The sequence below is a fragment of the Sus scrofa genome, chromosome 8, assembly GCF_000003025.6.
Source record: "Sus scrofa isolate TJ Tabasco breed Duroc chromosome 8, Sscrofa11.1, whole genome shotgun sequence".
Classification (NCBI taxonomy): Eukaryota; Metazoa; Chordata; class Mammalia; order Artiodactyla; family Suidae; genus Sus; species Sus scrofa.
This window is the reverse complement of record NC_010450.4, coordinates 96,100,881-96,119,936: the sequence shown is the minus strand read 5'-3', so window position 1 is coordinate 96,119,936 and position 19,056 is coordinate 96,100,881. Positions and strand designations below refer to the sequence as shown.

General features: G+C 34.2%; 1 protein-coding gene across 6 annotated transcripts in view; it reads right to left on the bottom strand.

Moving 5' to 3' along the window:
- The window catches only part of SCLT1 (sodium channel and clathrin linker 1), a 249,657-nt gene that overhangs the window by 79,180 nt on the left and 151,421 nt on the right, over positions 1–19,056 (bottom strand). For all 6 annotated transcript variants that reach the window (XR_002346423.1, XM_021100692.1, XM_013989334.2 and 3 more), the window contains 2 exons: positions 12,664–12,754; positions 7,871–7,962 (listed from right to left, as the gene is read on the bottom strand). Coding sequence is in view for 5 of the 6 variants with exons in the window: in XM_021100692.1 (XP_020956351.1) it covers positions 7,871–7,962; positions 12,664–12,754 (183 nt within the window). In the remaining variant the exon portion in view is untranslated. The remainder of the gene's footprint in view (positions 1–7,870; positions 7,963–12,663; positions 12,755–19,056) is intronic.

Genomic DNA, 19,056 nt, shown 5'->3' with positions numbered 1-19,056 from the left:
CATAATTTATAGGTTTCCATAATTTTATAATATAAAAGATGTATTATTACTATTCTTATTCTCCTGAAGCACTCCTACATGCTCTAAAGATTTCTTTCAACTTATTAAAAGTGGGCCAGGTTTCTTATTTATAATAACAACAATGATAATAGCAAACACTTGTAAGAACATTCTTTGAACTAGATACTTTACATCTTAAAAAATATTGCTCAATATCTTCAACACTGCTATGAGATAGGTTATATAGCATTAGCCCAAGAGGTAGAGTATGAGGTTATATCGTATAACCTATGAGGGTAGGTTAAGTCATGATATTTATTTTATAGACAGAGAAACTTAAGTACACAGAGAGTAAGCAATATGCCCAAGATTACTGATCTAGTTATTAGTAAAGCTGGAGTTTGAGCTCAGTTAGTTTAGGTCCAGAGTTCAGTGTTCCTAATAAATATGTTATACTGCCAAAGAGAAACTTCCATTTAAATTATATAGATTCAACTACCCAGCCATAAAATATTGAATCAATGGATGCAACTAGAGATTCTCATACTAAGAGAAGAAAATCAGAAAGAAATCAGAATGACTTGTATGTGGAATCTAAAATATGACACAAGTGAACCTATCCACAAAACAGCAATAGACTCACAGACACAGAGAACACACATGTGGATGCCAAGGGGGAGAGGGGAGGGAGTGGGATGGAGTGGGAGTGTGGGGTGAATAGATGCAAACTATTACATGTAGAATGGATGGGGCACGAGGTCCTGTTGTATAGCACAGGGAACTATATATCCAGTCTCTTGGATAGACCATGATGGAAGATAATATGTGAAAAAGAAACATGTGTATATATGTGTGTGTGTATGACTGGGTCACTCTGCTGTACAGCAGAAATTGGCACAACATTGTATATCAATTACACTTTAATAAAAGTTTAAAAAAATTAAAAAATAAATAAATTACACAGATTCAACTCACAGATCTATATATCTATAATTACAGAGCAAGGGGCTCTCATCTGAAGTAAAGTTGGTGGTGAGAAGATGCACTAAAGCCCAGGAATGAAAGTTTGCCTACTGAACATTAACTCCCAAGACCATTTCTTCAGTTCCTGGAACACACTCAGGCTTGTGCACTTCCATTCCCAGCCCATGTCAAAAGACTGATGGATCCTACCCTGCAAAAATTGGCGCAAGAAAGAGTACCCTCAGATTCTGATATTGGAGGATTATCCAAGGAAAAACCAAGCTCACTGCCTAAAAGTAATACATTAGGTCTGCCAGACTATAAGTGTACCTATACCTACCTACCTATTTAGCCACTTCTTGGGGAAAAAAAAAAAAAAAAAAAAAAGGGAGAGAGACATAATTGACAGACAACATTACAGTAGTTCCAAGAAACAAACGAATTTACTGTGCATTGCTGTTTATGTAGCATTTATATTGTATTAGTAAGTAAGCTGGAGATGATTTAAACTATACAGGGCAGTGTGTGTGTGTGTGTGTGTGTGTGTGTGTGTGTGTGTGTGTGTAGGTTATATGCAAACACTATACTATTTTATATAAAGGACTTGAACATCCACTGGTTTTGGTATTCAAAGAGGTCTTGGACCCTATACCTGGTGGATACTGAGGGACAGTTATATATTAATTTCAGGTGTTAAACATAATTTGATATTTGCATATATTTTGAAATAACCACCACAAAAAGTCTAGTTAATACCTACCACCACATATAGTTATAATTTTTTTTCTTGGGATGAGAACTTTTAAGATCTATTTCTCTTAGCAACATTCAAATATACAATATTTAAATAAGCTTTTAAGAATACAGCATTAACTACAGTCACCATATTAAATATTACATCCACGTAACTCATTTATTTTATAACTGGAAATATGTACCCTTTGACCACCTTAACCTATTTCACCCACCCCCTCTTCTCTGCCTCTCACAACCACTAGACTCTTTTCATATATATGAGTTCGATTTTTAAAAATATGGAATGTTTCAAGAATTTGTGTGTGGGCCATACTCATTTCCTTTGCATGTTCCAGTTTTTCGTCTATGTGTTGCTGAAGCAGGCACTGTGGTGTCTTAATTTTAAATATCAATGGATAGAAAGGATCACCAAGCATTTGAAGGAAGAGAGGCATGCAGAAAAAAGGAATGTTAGAGAAAGAAGAGACAATGCATACAACAGAGGAAAACCTTAAAAAACATATTTAATATGCTTCAATAAGAGATGATACAACCCTTGCACTGATACTATAGAACAAGAAACATTCAAAGGGTAAGAAATGTCTCCTTAAAAAACTAATAGCAAAATAAAACATTTAACAAATTGTTAGAAAATTTAAAGAAATTGCCAAGACAAGAGAAAGTAAATGAAGAAATAGAAAATGGGAGAAGAAAGACTGGAAAATTAGGGAGTCAATCCATTAGATCCAATATCCAGCTGGTATTAAGAAAAAAAGGAAAAACAGAGAAAAAAATCATTAAACAAACAAACAAACAAAAAAAAATCCCTGAAAAATTCTCAGAATTGGAGTTCCCACTCTAGCACAGTTAGTTAAGAATCTGACTATAGTGGCTTGGGTTGCTGAGGAGATGTGGGTTCAATCTCTGGCCCAGCACAGTGTGTTAAAGGATCTGGCATTGTTGCAGCCGTGCTGTAGGTTGCAGCTACAGCTCGGATTCAATCCCTGGCCTGGGAACTTCCATATGCTGTGGGTGTGGCCATAAAAAAAATTCCCAGAACTTCAGAACATAAATTTCTATACTGAAATATTTCTAGTAAAATGAATGAAAAGGGATTTTTACTAAATATGCACATTGTGCAATTTTAGAATATTAATTGTGGTAAGCGGTGGGATGGATGATCCTGTAAGACTCCAGAGTGAAAAACAAAACAAAAACAGATCAAATGTAAAGAATTGGAATTTTGAGTGACATACAGTTTTTGTTTTTCTGCAGCTGGAAGATAGATAATGTGAGGAAAATGTCAACATTTTAAGGAAAAATGATTTCAAAGCTAGGATTTCCAATCTAGGATTCATTACTCAGCCAAACTATCAAACACCTTTAAAAGTAGGATCAAGATATTAAAAAATGTATCTTCCATGTATACTCAGGAAGCTGAGGGAGAATGGTAACCATTAAAATGAGGGGGTCAACAAAAAAAGAAAAATGGTTAGAATGAAAATCACTCTTCATTTGTCGCTTAAATGAAGATTTCTTGGTCTTATATGCATATCCTTATTTTGAAATAAACACTAAACTTATAAATATGAAGAGGAAGTTTAAAGAAATTCTATGAACTTCACTCCAGCCTTATTCAGCAGATCATATCCAAAACCATCATCCCTAGAAAGAACGGTTATTCCCTGGAGGTAATTTTCAGTACTCATGAATCACCTAAAAAGCTGGGAAGGGGGCCCTTTCTTTGAAAAGGAAATAACTTAATGCTTCTTAGATTTTTGTGGCATTTGAAAGGATCACAAGTAATAATTTTAGAAATAAACAATAAATAAAATTTTAGTAATTCAAATAGTATTTACTAAGTATTTACTGAGGGCAAAATGTCTTTGATTATATGAACAAAGATGCTCATTAAAAAATACAGCTTTTTAATCTGGTAGTTCCATTAAATAGGACATCTTCATAACTAAAACACTGGCTGAACATTGTTTAGAGATGCATATCAACCCAAACTAATAACTCTGGTTTTTCTGATATAAAATGCAAGTTTTTTTTTAAACTTTAAATTGTAACTTTTTGCATTTCACTAATAATCACTGATGTTGGGCTTGTTGGCCATCCGTATATCTTCTTTGCAGAAATGTCTATTCAGGTATTTTGCCCATTTTTCCATTGGCAATTGGAAATTATTTGCCACTGTTGCTTTTTTTTTTTTTTTTGGCTATTGTGTTACATAAGTTTGTATATTTTAGAGATTAAACCCTTGTCAGTTGCATCATTTCAAACTATTTTCACCCATTCTGCAGGTTGTCTTTTTGTTTTTGATTTTATGGTTTCCTTTGTTGTGCAAAAGTTTGTCAGTTTGATTAGATCCCATTGGTTTATTTTTGCTTTTATTTCTGTTGCTTTGGGAGACTAACCTGAGAAAACGTTTGTAAGGTTTATGTCAGGTAGTGCTTTTCCTATGTTCTCTTCTAGGAATTTGATGGTATCTTGTATTATGCTTAAGTCTTTAGGTCATTTTGAGTTTATTTTTTGTGTATGGTGTGAGAGTGCGTTCCAGTTTCACTGATTTCTGTGTGGCTGTCCAGTTTTCCCAGCACTACTTACTGAAAAGACTGTCTTTTTCCCATTTTCTATATGTGCCTCCTTTGTTGAAGATTAATTGACCATAGGTGTCTGGGTTTATTTCTGGGTTCTCTTCTATGTTCCATTAGTCTCTATGTTTGTTTTTGTACCAGTACCACACTGTCTTGATGCCTATGGCTTTGTAATATTGCCTGAAGTGTGGGAGAATTAAGTCTCCTGCTTGGTTTTGGTTCCCCAGGATTGCTTTTGCAATTCTGGGTCTTTTGTGGTTCCATATAAATTTTTGGATTGTTTGTTTTAGTTCTGTGAAAACTGTGATGGGTATTTTGATAGGATTGCACTGAATGTGTACATTGCTTTGGATAGTATGGCCATTTTTCCAATATTAATTTTTCCAACCCAGGAGCATAGAATATATTTCCATTTCTTTGAATCCTCTTTAATTTCTTTGATTATTGTTTTATAGTTCTCAGCATATAAGTCTTTCACCTCCTTGGTCAGGTTTATAACTAGGTATCTAATTTTTGGGGGGTGTGATTTTAAAAGGTATTGTGTTTTTGTATTCCTTTTCTAATATTTCATTGCAACTGATTTCTGAATGTTAATCTTGTATCATGCTACTTTGCTGAATTTGTTGATCAGTTCCAGTAGTTTTTGTGTGAAGTCCTTACAGTTTTCTATATATAGTATCATGTCATCTGCATACAGTGACAATTTTACCTCCTCTCTTCCAATTTGGATACATTTTATTTCTTTTGTCTGATTACTATGGCTAGGATTTCCAATACTATGTTGAGTAACAGTGGTGAGAGTAGGCATCCTTGTCTTGTTCCAGGCTTTCAGTTCTTCTCCATTGAGTATTATATTTGCGGTGGGTTTGTCATAAATGGCTTTGATTATGTTAAGGTATGTTTCGTCTATACCCACTTTAGGTAAGTTTTTTTTTTTTTTTGTCTTTCTCCATTTCTATGGCCACTTCCATAGCATATGGAGGTTCCCAGGCCAGGGGTCTAATCGGAGCTGTAGCCACAGGCCTACGCCAGAGCCACGGCAATGTGGGATCCGAGCCGCGTCTGCAACCTACACCACAGTTCACAGCAACACCGGGTCCTTAACCCACTGAGCAAGGCCAGGGATCGAACCTGCAGTCTCATGGTTCCTAGTTGGATTTGTTAACCACTGAGTCATGATGGAACTCCTGGTAAGAATTTTTATCATGAATGGATGTTGGACTTTGTCAAATGCTTTTCCTGCATCTGTTGAGATGATCATGTGGTTTTTGACTTTTCCTTTGTTAATGTGGTATATGATGTTGATTATTTGAAATGCGAATCAAAACTACTACGAGATACCACCTCACACCAGTCAGAAAGGTAATCATTAATAAGTCTACAGATAACAAATGCTGGAGAGAATGTGGAGAAAAGGGAACCCTCCCACACTGTTGGTGGGAATGTAAACTGGTACAACCACTATGGAAAACAGCATGGAGGTACCTCAGAAACTAAATATAGAACTACCATGTGACACAGCAATTCCACTCTTGGGCATATAACTGGACAAAACTTTCCTTGAAAAAGACACATGCACCCGCATGTTCACTGCAGCAATATTGACAATAGCCAAGACATGGAAACAACCCAAATGTCTATCAACAGATGAAAGGATTAAGATGTGGTACATATACACAGTGGAATACTACTCAGCTATAAAAAGAACAAAATAATGCCATTTGCAGCAACATGGATGGAGCTAGAGACTTTCATACTTAAGTAAGTCAGAAAGAGAAAGCCAAATACCTTATGATATCACTTATATCTGGAATCTAATATATGGCACAAATTAACCTTTACACAGAAATGAATCTCACAGACTTGCAGAACAGACTTATGGTTGCCATGGGGAGGGGGGAAGAGTGGGATGGACTTGGAATCTGGGGTTAATAGATTCAAACTTGCATTTGGAATGGATAAACCACGAAGTCCTGCTGTATATAGCACTGAGAACTATATCTACTGACTTGTGATGGAGCATGAGGATAATGTGAGAAAAAGAACGCATATATGTATGTGTGACTGGGTCATTTTACTGTACTGTAAAAAATTGACAGAACACTGTAAAGCACCTATAGTGGAGAAAATAAAAATTATTTTAAAAAATTAAAAAACAAATTCATCTTTAAAAAAATAAATTTTAACTTTTTATAATAGAAACAATATTAGTTTAATAGTTCCAAAAGAACCCATGTAAAAATTTACTTTTCAGAGGCAGCTAGCTGAATACTAGACTTCAAAAAAAATATCCTTAGATGTTCTTATATATGCAGTTATCTCTTCTTAAGAAGCTTTCGGTTATATATTATATAACTTTATTGTAAAAGTAAAACAAAATACAACAATAAAAATCTCAAAATCTTTAGTACCAAAAAGACAAAGTATTGCTGGACGACTTGATTCCTTATGTGAAATACTATCAGGATCAAAGGAAGTGACAATCACTCATTCAGATTTCACTGTTTCAAGTCTCTAGCATTTATTTCCATAGTGCAGAATGCTAAAATAACAAATGAAAAAACTTACAACTATAGACTCTTTTCTCCAAGGTTAACCAGAAAAGTTCAAGAAAGCTGTCAAATAATTAACTACTGAAAAGTTTACAAAAATAAAAAACACCCCTCGCCAAACCCTTGGACTTAAAAAGTACAACTCCTTTCATCAGAATCTCAAGTTAGCAGTTAAATTCAATTAGTTCTGAACCCATCGTGAGCAAAGAAATTACTTTCATTAACATTTTGGAGAATAAGAACAGAAGTTCAAAGATACTAATTTTTTTCTAAACAAACCATATTAGTCATGGACCTGTGACTAGAACTGAGATGACAATTATTGATATGCTCAGATCAACAGACTATTTCTGAGTGAGTGTAACAGATTCCAATCAGAGTTGATTTTTCAGTCATAAACCATACTGTGCTTTTATAGGCAGTAGCCACAGTATCTTTAATAGAATGCAAATGACAAATTTATTAAGGGAGTATCTAACAAGGACTAGAAAACAACAGCAGAAGACTCCAGAGTGAACATTTGCATTAAGATATAGTAAAGACAAGGCTACATATATTTTATATATTTAAAAAGTAGCCCAGACCTTCAAAGCTAACTGAAAATTACAGTTTCATAAGACTCCAGGAAAAACATCTATGATTATTTCTCAAGTATTTTTTCCTATTGTGTATCTGTTTAGTAAGAAATGATTTTTCTATATAATTTTTAACAAACTTCACTATTTTTTTTTCCTGCTGCAAGATGAAAAGAACATTTTCCATTTTGATACTGACTAAACTTGACTGTTACTATTTTGGGAAAAAGGTAAAGACAAAAATGATCTTTGAATGTATGTTAAATACCAATCTTTTGAATATGCTGTTTTCTAAAATAGAGAATGTCCAGCAAAACAGATTTTAAACCTATGATTATAGTTCGTTTAGCACTGAGAAAATATATACTCTAGACAACGTCATAAACAGAAACTCGAATGCAGAATAACTTTTGAAGTGTACAGACACATATATATAACAATTTACCTCATTTCTAACTGTTTTATACTAGATTGTAACTGCTGTAAGCGTCTATCTGATGCTTCTTCTCTTCCTTGAGCAGATTCCATATCCTCCTCCTAGAAAATAAAGAAATTGGATGCTTATTTTGAGTATGTAAAAGTTAATTCATCATTAAACAGCACACAAAATGTTCACTCTATAAAGTTATTATATTGCTAGAATTTCATATGTAAGTTTAAAGAAGCATTATCTCTTTGGGAACAAATCATGCATACTTGAAAAAAGAGGGGAGAAAACCTCACTACCAATTCTATTAGTAAAACAATACTCAAAATAGTCACTGCATGTAGATTTCTACCAATGCTCCAATTATTTCTATAGTGCAAGTATAACAAAAAAAGGCAAGGTTTATTTGCAGATAGACTGTCCTTAGAACTTTTTTTCAGGGCCGCACCAGCGGCATATGGAGGTTCCCAGGCTAGGGGTCTAATCGGAGCTACAGCTGCCAGCCTATGCCACAGCCACAGCAACTCGGGATCCGAGCTGCGTCTGCGACCTACACACCACAGCTCACGGCAACTCTGGATCCTTAACCCACTGAACCAGGCCAGGGATCAAACCCGCAACCTCATAGTTCCTAGTTGGATTCTTTTCCGCTGCACCACAACAGGAACTCCCAGAACATGTCTTCTTAACTAGGTTATTATGCATCTTGTTATAATCATAGGATATCTCTTTTTTAAATAGTAATGCTTTAAAGTAAATTAACAGGTTTTAATGTATCACCTTTAATAAAAATTTCCTGTTTATATTTTCCTGCCTTCTGCTGTATTCTTCTATTGGCTTTTAGCTATATCTCTTTGAACTATTTTTAGTGGTTGCTATAGGGATTATAATTTGCATCTTTAACTTATCCCGATTTATATAGTTAATGTTTAATTAACTCAGAGAAAACACTGGAATATTGCTATGGTGTATTTATTTCTATGTATCATCCTATTCTTTAGTACCACTGTTGTCATATATTACATATGTATACTTTATAAACCCATCAAATGCAGTATTAAGTTCTGCTTTAAAGCAGTCAAGTCTTTTCAGGTATTAACAAGAAAAAAGAAAAATATGCACATATGTTATTTCACATTTATAATTCCTGTTTCTCTTAATTTCTTCCTATATCTGAGTTGCTACCCGGTGTCATTTTCTTTCAGCCTAAGGAATTTCCTTCAGCATTTTTGAAGGATAGCTCTATTAAGTACAAATTTCTTCAGTTTTTGTTTACCTGAAAATGTATTTATTTTACCCTGATTTTTGAAGTTAACTTCCACTGGACATAAAATTCTTAATGAGCATTTTTCCTTCAGTACTTCAGATATATTATTTCAGTGTTTTCTGCTTCCACAATTTCTTGATTTCTTGAATCAGCTATTATTCTTATCTCTGTTCCCTGTTCGTGCCATTTTTTTTTTTATTGCTGCTTTCCAGTCTTTTCTTTATAACTTGCTGTCAGTGTTGTCACGATGTGTCTCAAGTGATTTTCTTTGTGTCTATCCTACTAAAGATTCATTGAGATTCTTGGTTCTACTGCTTTCCATTAAATTTTGGAAGTTTTCAGCTATTATTTCTTTAAACATTTTTTCTGCCTCCTACGTCTGCAATTCCACTTACACTTACGTTTGCTTGCCTCATATCTCTGAAGTCCTGTTCACTTTTCTCCCATCTTTTAAATTCTATTTTTTGAATAGGAAAATTTATATTGACTGTCAAGTTCACTGATTATTTTGTCTACTTGTTAGAATTAATTTCTGAGCTCATCTAATGAAATTTTTATTTGGGCTGCTATAATTTTAAACTCTAAAATATTTATTTTTAAAATTATTTTCTAGTTCTCAATTAAAAAACTCTCTACCTATTCCTTCATTGTAATCTTATTTTAATCTAATTTAAAAACACATTTCTTTAATTCCTTGAACATATTTATAATAATTTATTTGAAGCCTTTGCCTGCTAAATCTAACAGCTAAATCCAAACTCACTGAAGTTTCTATGACTTTCTCTTCCTTTCACCTGCTGCCAGTCACACATTAGTGTCTAATAAGTTTTGGTTGAGAACTGGATAATAAAAATAATGCATCACAGTTTCTTTGGATTCTGTTTTATTCTTTTGAAGATCATTAGCTTTTTGGTTCAGTTAGGCAATTATCTTGCCTAGACTCAAACTCTGGTATTTTCCACAGAGGGTGTAGCAGCTGCCATCTGTGACAGTTCTTATTTCTTTCCATTGCTGATTTTCTAGCCAGGCTCCCACAGAATTCACTTGTGGGAGCTTGTATGTGCTAGTATAATTTGAGGATTGTCAAGATTTGGGCAGAGGTAGGGCTCTTCCTCTTTGTGGTTTTGTTGCTCTTACAGATTCTTCTGTTATTTTCACCTGCTCTGCCAGCTTTGGACTCTGTCCACTGATACTTAAACCATTTATGCTTTAGCTTTTGGCTGCTCAAGCTGCAAACATCTCAGGAACATACTTTATTTATTTTTTATTACTCAATGAATTTTATTACATTTATAGTTGTACAACAATCATCACAATCAAATTTTATAGTTATTTCCATCCCAAACCCCCAGTGCATCCCCCGCCCCCCAACCTGTCTCATTTGGAAACCATGAGTTCTTCAAGGTCTATGAGTCAGTATCTGTTCTGCAAAGAACTTCGTTTTTGTCCTTTTTTAGATCCCACATGTAAGTGATACCATATGATGTTGGTGTCTCACTGCCTAACTTCACTTAGCATGATAATTTCTAGGTCTATCCATGTTGCTGCAAATGCCTTTACTTCTTTCCTTTTAATGGCTGAGTAATATTCCATTGTGTACAGGTACCACATCTTCTTTATCCACTCCTCTGTCGATGGGGCATTTGGGTTGTTTCCATGTCTTGGCTATTGTATATAGTGCTGCAGTAAACACTGGAGTACATGTATCTTTTCAAGTCATGTTCTTCTCTGGATAGATGCCCAGGAGTGGGATTGCTGGATCAAATGGTTAGTTCTATGTTTAGTTTTCTGAGGAATCTCCATACTGTTTTCCACAGTGGTTGTACCAATTTAGGAATATATTCAATTTAAAAAGCAGTAAACCTATCTTTTAAGAACAGACTTCTTTCAGCTCTCTGACTACTTTTTCACTAGATTCCCCGGGGAACTGTTCCCATCCACATAGGCACAGTTTGTCTGTTCGTCGTGGACTTGATCAGAGTTTATATTCAGAATTTGGGTCTCAATTGCATGTGTGTGTATAGTTCTCTTGCTGCCGATATTTCTTCTTTTAAATTTTCAGCTTTTCTAGCCCTAAGTTTTGATTTTGGGTACCACATAAGTGCTTACATAAGCTTTTATTTTGTGAGGCCATAGCTGTGGGGTTAGAGAGAGCTCTCAGGACAGAAAGTTAAAAACTCAAAATTCTTACCTCTTTCAGTGCCTTTTTTTGTTTTTAAGTGCTTTCAAGCATTTCAAAAAACTTATCCTATTTTTATAACTATTACGTATGAGAAGGTCTGCATATGCCTTTCACAAATATACCATTACTGGAAACCTATAACCAACTTTTAAAGATTAGGAAATAAGGCTTAGAGAAGTTACACAGCTAGTAAGTGCCAGAGTTAGAATTTTTTAAAAATGATTTTTATTTTTTTCATTATAGCTGATTTATAGTCCTTTGCCAATTTTCAACTGTACAGCAAAGTGACCCAATCACACATACATATATACATTCTTTTTCTCACATTATCCTCCATCATGCTCCATCACAAGTCACTAGATATAGTTCCCAGTGCTATATATATGAGGATCTCATTCCTTATCCATTCCAAAGGCAATAGTTTGCATCTATTAACTCCAGATTCCCAGTCCACCCCACTCCCTTTCCTTCCCCCATGGCAACCACAAGTGTATTGTCCAAGTCCATGAGTTTCTTTTCTGTGGAAAGGTTTATTTGTGCTGTATATTAGATTCCAGATATAAGTGATATCATACAGTATTTGTCTTTCTGTTTCTGACTTGCTTCACTTAGCATGAGAGTCTCTAGTTCCATCTATGTTGCTGCAAATGGCATTATTTTGTTCTTTTGTATGGCTGAGTAGTATTCTATTGTGTATACATACTACATCTTCTTAATACATTCATCTGTCAGTGGACATTTAGGTTTTTTCCATGTCTTAGCTATTGTGAATAGTGCTGCAATGAACATATGGGTGCACATGTCTTTTTCAAGGAAAGTTTTGTCTGAATATATGCCCAAGAGTGGGCTTTCTGGGTCATATGGTAGTTCTATACTTAGTTTTCTGACAGTTGGAATTTTAATGATTAGATTCATCTAAATCTAAAGCCCAACTTCTCTTTGACACCTTCTTCAAATTTCATTATTACACATAAAAGAAAAAATGTCTTATGCCAATAAATAACACAAAATGTAGTATTAAACAGAATATAGTATTAAATAGTTCTTTTCCATCTACCTATAACCAATTAACTAAAGCTTGATCTTGCATTAACACGCAGTTCAGTAATGATGTGTTTAGGGATGATCACCATCTTACATTGTTCTATTGATTTAGGGTAAAGTAATACAAATAAAAAATTATTTTCAGTGTTATAATTGAGCTTTCTTATTTCATATTTTATATTTAGAGGACAATAAAATGATTAATTCATTATCCAGCAACCCTCTTAAATACCTAATCCAAACGAGATCAACAATATAATACATAGAAAATTAGCTACAAGCGGCCATATCCTATTGTTTTAGAAAAAGGGAAAATACCTTCTTTTGCATCTGTTCTTGAAGATCTTTGGTCATTTTAGATAACTCTTCCACTTTTGCTACTGCCATTCTCAGATCTAATTTTGCTTTCCTAAAATACAAAGTAAATTAACAAGGTGTTTTCATAGACCATAACATTTTTTTTTAATTAGAAAAAAAATCTAAATTTGGTAAAGTCAGTACTAACCACTGTGCCTTTAAAAATGAATCTAAGGGATAAATTTGGAAAGATTCCTTTATTACTAATAAAATATATGTGGAAGAGAGTAAAGAATATAAATATAAAGCTGCAGGGGTGAGTGCAAAGTAGGAGTCATTACTACTTTATTTGGATAAATTATGTTTTATACTCAAATAATTCAATAGATTCCATGAAGAACAACTTTATCATCTTGATAAATTACCTAACAAGAATATCAGTGCATTCAGTAGAATATAATTATCTATAATTTCCCGAACAGAATTAGAGAAGTATCACTGATTGGCCTTTGTATGAAAATGAACCTAAGCTTTAACACTTTGATCATTCCTTAAACACCAGAAGTAAGTATTATATAACCACTTAACATAATGAACTAAAACATGTATCTCAAGATAGTCTGATATTTACTTTCTTCAGAGATTGTAGCTGCAAAGGATAAAAACGACAGGTTTTTGAATGTTGTAACAGTACCAAGTAAGTTCCAGGATCTTATTGACTCTCCATAGAAAAAGATTTTAGAATAATAAGACTTTCTAAAACAGAAAAAATTAAAAAAAAAAACCATACCAATTAAGTACTAAATGTAAATATAGAACATATGGATTAGGTAAAAAAAAAGTCACATTTTTAAGAAGGGAGATATTTTAGTGTAGTAATTGCCCATATTTCTTTCTTTTTTTAATATAATGATTTTTTTCATTATAGCTGGTTTACAGTGTTCTGTCAACATATTTACTTAATTATATTTTATGTATATATATATTATAAACATAAGTCATATTAGTGCTGTTGAACTTAAATTTCTGATGCAAAATTCATAATAAATGCTATAATTTACTTTTCATTATAATAGTATTTATAATTACATAATTTTTTTTTAGCATAAAACAACAAGAAATAACATCTAATAATAGCTAAAGTGTATCAAGTGGTTATTAGGTTCCAGGAACTGTCCTAAATGCTTTGTAGACATTATCTTACCTAACTTTGTAAATTAGGTATTATTTTTATGTTAAACTGAGGTCATGAGAGTGAGGTTGACAGAGGTTTGCCAACCTGCCCAAGGATTTACAAATTATCAACGATATGGATATTGAAACAGAATCCTCTATGATATGCCTACTTTCTACCAAAAAATAGTATCGATAATATTCCTTAAGATTAACAATTTAAGAAAATGCTTTGCTTTAAATAGTTCAATTTATAAAAATATGACTTTATTACACATAAAATAATTTTTTTCTATTTGCAAAATGAATCACCAAATGACAAAAACAAAAAACCCCCAAACAACCTTACATCAATGCATGTAAAATCTAAGCTTAAAGATAATTTCAGTTTGTCTCCTACATGAACCAATCAATAAATCTACCAGTTATAAAATTCTTTAAATTTTAAAAGGAAAACCTTAAGGAATAAGATATTTACATAGTAATGATAAAATGAGTAACCTCTAAATAACCGTATCACTCACTCTGACTTGATTTTTTTCTTGCCTTCAGAAAGGGGATAATAATGCTTATTCTACTTGAGGTTGCCATGAGGTCAAAACAGATAATGTACATTAAAGTGCACTGTGAAGTATAAACAAAGGGGAAAATTATGTGTTAGAGACAGTGGGAATGACATGCAATAGGAAGAACCCTAGAGTCAGGAATCCAGTTCTGGCACTAACCAGTGATGTGACTTAATGCGATTCACTTGACCACAGAGTGTCTCAGTGGGAAGTGGATTAGATAATCTGCCAAAACCTGAACTCTCTAATAGTGGGTTTCCTGGTTTCCATCTAATTTGTCTAATAATTCTACTACTAAGTTGTCCTTCAACTGTATATTCCATTTCCACTTCTATTGGCACAACTGCGGGCCTCATCATTACTTCCCAGCACTATTCCAACAGATTCCAAATTGATCTATTTACTGCTGGTTTCCTCTTTAACACATCCTCTAGAATGCATCTTATCTGAAAAAAAAATCATCTGGTAATAAAAACTCTTGCTTAATAATGATTTCTAGATATCACTCTTTTTTGGGCATATAATCAACACTCTTCTGCATGGCAGGTAGTCATCATCTGGCTTCAAAAGTCTCATCTCTTGCTAATTTCCCTTACGTAAATTATGTTCCAAGTGTAACACACTACAAAATACCTGCTTTTTAAATACAACCTTATCTATTTTTTCAAGTTTTTTTTTTTTTTTTTTTTTTTTTGGTCAGAGGCTTGATGTGGGATCTTAGTTCCCAGACCAGGGAGTTCAGGCAGCAGTGGTGGAAGCGCCAAGTCATAATTACTAGACCAAAAGAGAACTCTCTTTTTTTTTTCACATATTTGACTTGACTAGCCTTCTTCCACTTTTTCTGATAAATTCAACAATCTTCAAGACTTAACTCAGAAGTCTTCTCATTTCAAGTCTTCCTTAACTTCTCCTACACAAAAGTTCCTACAATTGCAGTCCCCATAATACTTTATACACTCTTAACAGATACTCCCCTCATAGAACTGTGAGTTTATGAAAAAAATATGGAATGTAAGATCATTAAAGGCAAGGATCACATTTTATTAATTTTTAAATGCTCAGAGATAGCACAGTACCTGGCATATGGTGATATGTAAATATATCGTAATTAAATGAACAAGAACACAAAAAGAAAGGAGAGAGACAGAGAGCCACAAGGACAACTCTGCCTTGATATTTTACTTACATCCTGATGTCCAATTTTTATTCATGTGTGGAAATCCTAAAATAATAATTTTGTGAACAATTCTTTCAAATATATTTCATTTGAAATAGAAATGCTCTTTGACACAAGAAAAAGAAAAAAAAATCAGACATTGGTCTTAAGACTTGTTTTTATAAGCTATTACAAAGAAAAATAGGAGTTCCTTTTGTGGCTCAGCAGTTAACAAACCCAACTAGGATCCATGAGGATGCAGGTTTGATCCCTGGCTTCGCTCAGTGGGTTAAAGATCCAGTGTTGCTGTGAGCTATGGAGTAGGTAGCAGATACAGCTCAGATACCACGTTGCTATGGCTGTGGCTTAGGCTGATGGCTGCAGCTCTGATTTGACCGCTAGCCTGGGAATCTCCATATGCCATGGATGCAGCCCTTAAACAACAAAATAAATAAATAAAATAAGATAAATAAATAAAAAGAAAAATACTCTGACAGCATTTAAATTATCACATGCCCTAAAACACACACTGAACTATGATTTGGGGGCTTGGGGGAATAAGTAGTAGTTTTATATATGCCTATTTATTCCTACATTGTTCCAAAAGATAAAAAAGAAATAAACAGTTCTTTAAATCTACTTCTGACATGAAATACTGAAAAATATCTAAAATAATAGTTGTAAGGTTCATCCTCTAAACCTGGCCCTAACACCATAAAAGGCCATGTGAACTCAGCCAGTTACTTCTTTGAGTCTCAAAATTGCAGCTGTAAAAAAGATAAGAAGTAAATTTCCTGCATAGCTCCCAGAATTATCATAAAGTTCAAATAAATTAATGCATATTAAATCATTTTATGAACTTTATTGTAGTTTACACAAATGTAAGCTATCATCATAATCTTGCCCCTTTTTATATTTTAAATTGTTAGGAATGGTGCAGGAATTTACAGCTGGTGTGAGAAAGCTTGGGAGAGGCCTAAATGTCTGGCCTTGACTCTGGGCCAAAAAACAAAAAGTGGGATTTATGGTGTGCTGCTTAAAGTCTAAATCCCCTCTCCTAACCCCCAAGCAGGATCTGTTTACTGATAGCTTTCACCTGGTACAACTAGTTAGACAGCCGGCTGGACTAGGTGATCAGAGAGGCAAAAAAACCCCTTCTGCTTTCCTGAAGCCAAGAGTCACTTACATCTTGCTAGTTCAACCTGAAGACAAAGCACGTCTTTGTACATAGAAAGACCCTGAGGCACTTTGTGCCTGGATGTCACTAGGGCCAGCTATATTTTCCTATGCTCTTTTTCTAACTGCACAATATCCTTTGCCTTTATATGAAAGCCTTAAGTGAATATGCTCTGTGAGACTTGTGAGTCATTTTAAATATTCAAACTTGTGAAATCTTTAAAAGTTGCCAACAAAAATAATTCTAATTTTATTTTATGAAGGAACTTAACTATGTTTATATTATTTTACAAGTGAATGTTTTAGATATACGTCTGCTTATGTACATAATTTTATAAAGGTCAAAACCAGTTTTCATTTTAGAAAAACAAATTTGATAAAAATAAACAAGAAGAGTTAAATAGTAAAAATGTTTTTTCTTTTTTTTGTCTTTTTGCCATTTCTTGGGCCACTCCTGCGGCATATGGAGGTTCCCAGGCTAGGGGTTGAATCGGAGCTGTAGCCACCGGCCTACGCCAGAGCCACAGCAACACAGGATCCGAGCCGTGTCTGCAACCTACACCACAGCTCACGGCAACGCCGGATCGTTAACCCACTGAGCAAGGGCAGGGACCGAACCCGCAACCTCATGGTTCCTAGTCGGATTTGTTAACCACTGCGCCACGACAGGAACTCCAAATAGTAACAATCTTGATGTCACAACTACTCACATATTTTATTTTTGCTAACAAAGGAGTATTTTAAAAGCGCATTATTTCATTTCCAGCTTGCTTCCTTGTCAAACAATAAAATTTCTGAGATTTTCATTTAATATATTTTTATTGCCTATAATATTAAAAAGGTTCGAATCAAACCTTTAAAAACAAAGCTTTGCTCTGTTAAAGTATAACCAAATATAACATAAAACCAGACAAACTTAAGTGTGCTTTATATACAGCATATACTTAAATTACAGCATTATCCTGGACATAAATTAAAATGCTTTAGGAGTTCCCATTGTGGCTCAGTGGAAATGAATCTGACTACATTCCATGAAGATGCAGGTTCAATCCCTGGCCTTGCTCAGTAAGTTAAAGATTTGGCATTGCTGTGAGCTATGGCGTAGGTTGCAGACGTGGTTCAGATCCTGCATTGCTATGGCTGTGGCATAGGCCAGTGGCTACAGCTCTGATTCGACCCCTAGCCTGGGAACCTCCATATGCTGTGGGTGTGGCCCTAAAAGGAGAAAAAATAAAAAATAAAAAAATAAAAAAGTAAAAATGCTTTAATTATGAATAATTTCTTTAGATTTAATATCAAATAAAATGAGTCCATCTTAAGATAAATTTTTGTCTGTCTTTTGCAAGCTCATATCAACAGAACCCTAGAAATGTTTACAGTATTTCTTTCATAGTATGAAAGTAGTAATATTCTGAGAAATGAAAACCCAGCTTTTATGGATGTGATAAATATTCTAAATTTTAGAATTTAAAATAAAAGAAAAATGCATACATTAAGTACTTTAGTAAGTTCTTTGGTAATTATCCAGTAAAATAAAGCCAATCATTTATACTGAAAAACTTCAGAAAATCCCCAACAATTTCAGACAAAGTTTTGAACTATTAAGATTACTTCCAAATCTGGGCAGACAGGATTAAGATGGTGGAACAGAAGACTGGAGGTCAACTTCTCTCATAAAAACAGCAAAATTAGGAACCATGAGGTTGCAGGTTTGATCCCTGGCCTTGCTCAGTGAGTTAAAGATCCAGCATCGCCATGAGCTGTGTTGCAGGCCACAGACGCGGCCTGGATCATGCAATGCTGTGGCTCTGGTGTAGGCCGGCTGCTACAGCTCCGATTAGACCCTAAGCCTAGGAACCTCCATATGCCGCAGGTGCGGCCCTAGGAAAGACAAAAAATATGGCAACTGCTAACAACCTTAAAAGGACAAATCGACAACACGATGACAGTGGGGAACATTAACACCCAACTTATAGAAATGAACAGATCATCCAGACAGAAAATCAGTAAGGAAACACAGGCCCTGAATAAAACATTAGACAGATGAACTTAATAGATATTTATAGGACATTCCATCCAAGAGCAGCAGAATACACATTCTTTTCAAGCACACATGGAATAGTCTCTAGGGTTGATCGCATTCTGGGCCATACATCAAGCCTTGGTAACTTTAAGAAAATTGAAGTCATATCAGGCATCTTTTCCCATCACAATATGATACAACTGGAAATCAACAGCAAGAAAAAAACTGCAAAAACCACAAACACGTGGAGACTAAACAACATGCTACTAAACAACCAATGGATCACTGTAGAAATCAAAGAGGAAATTAAAAATACCTAG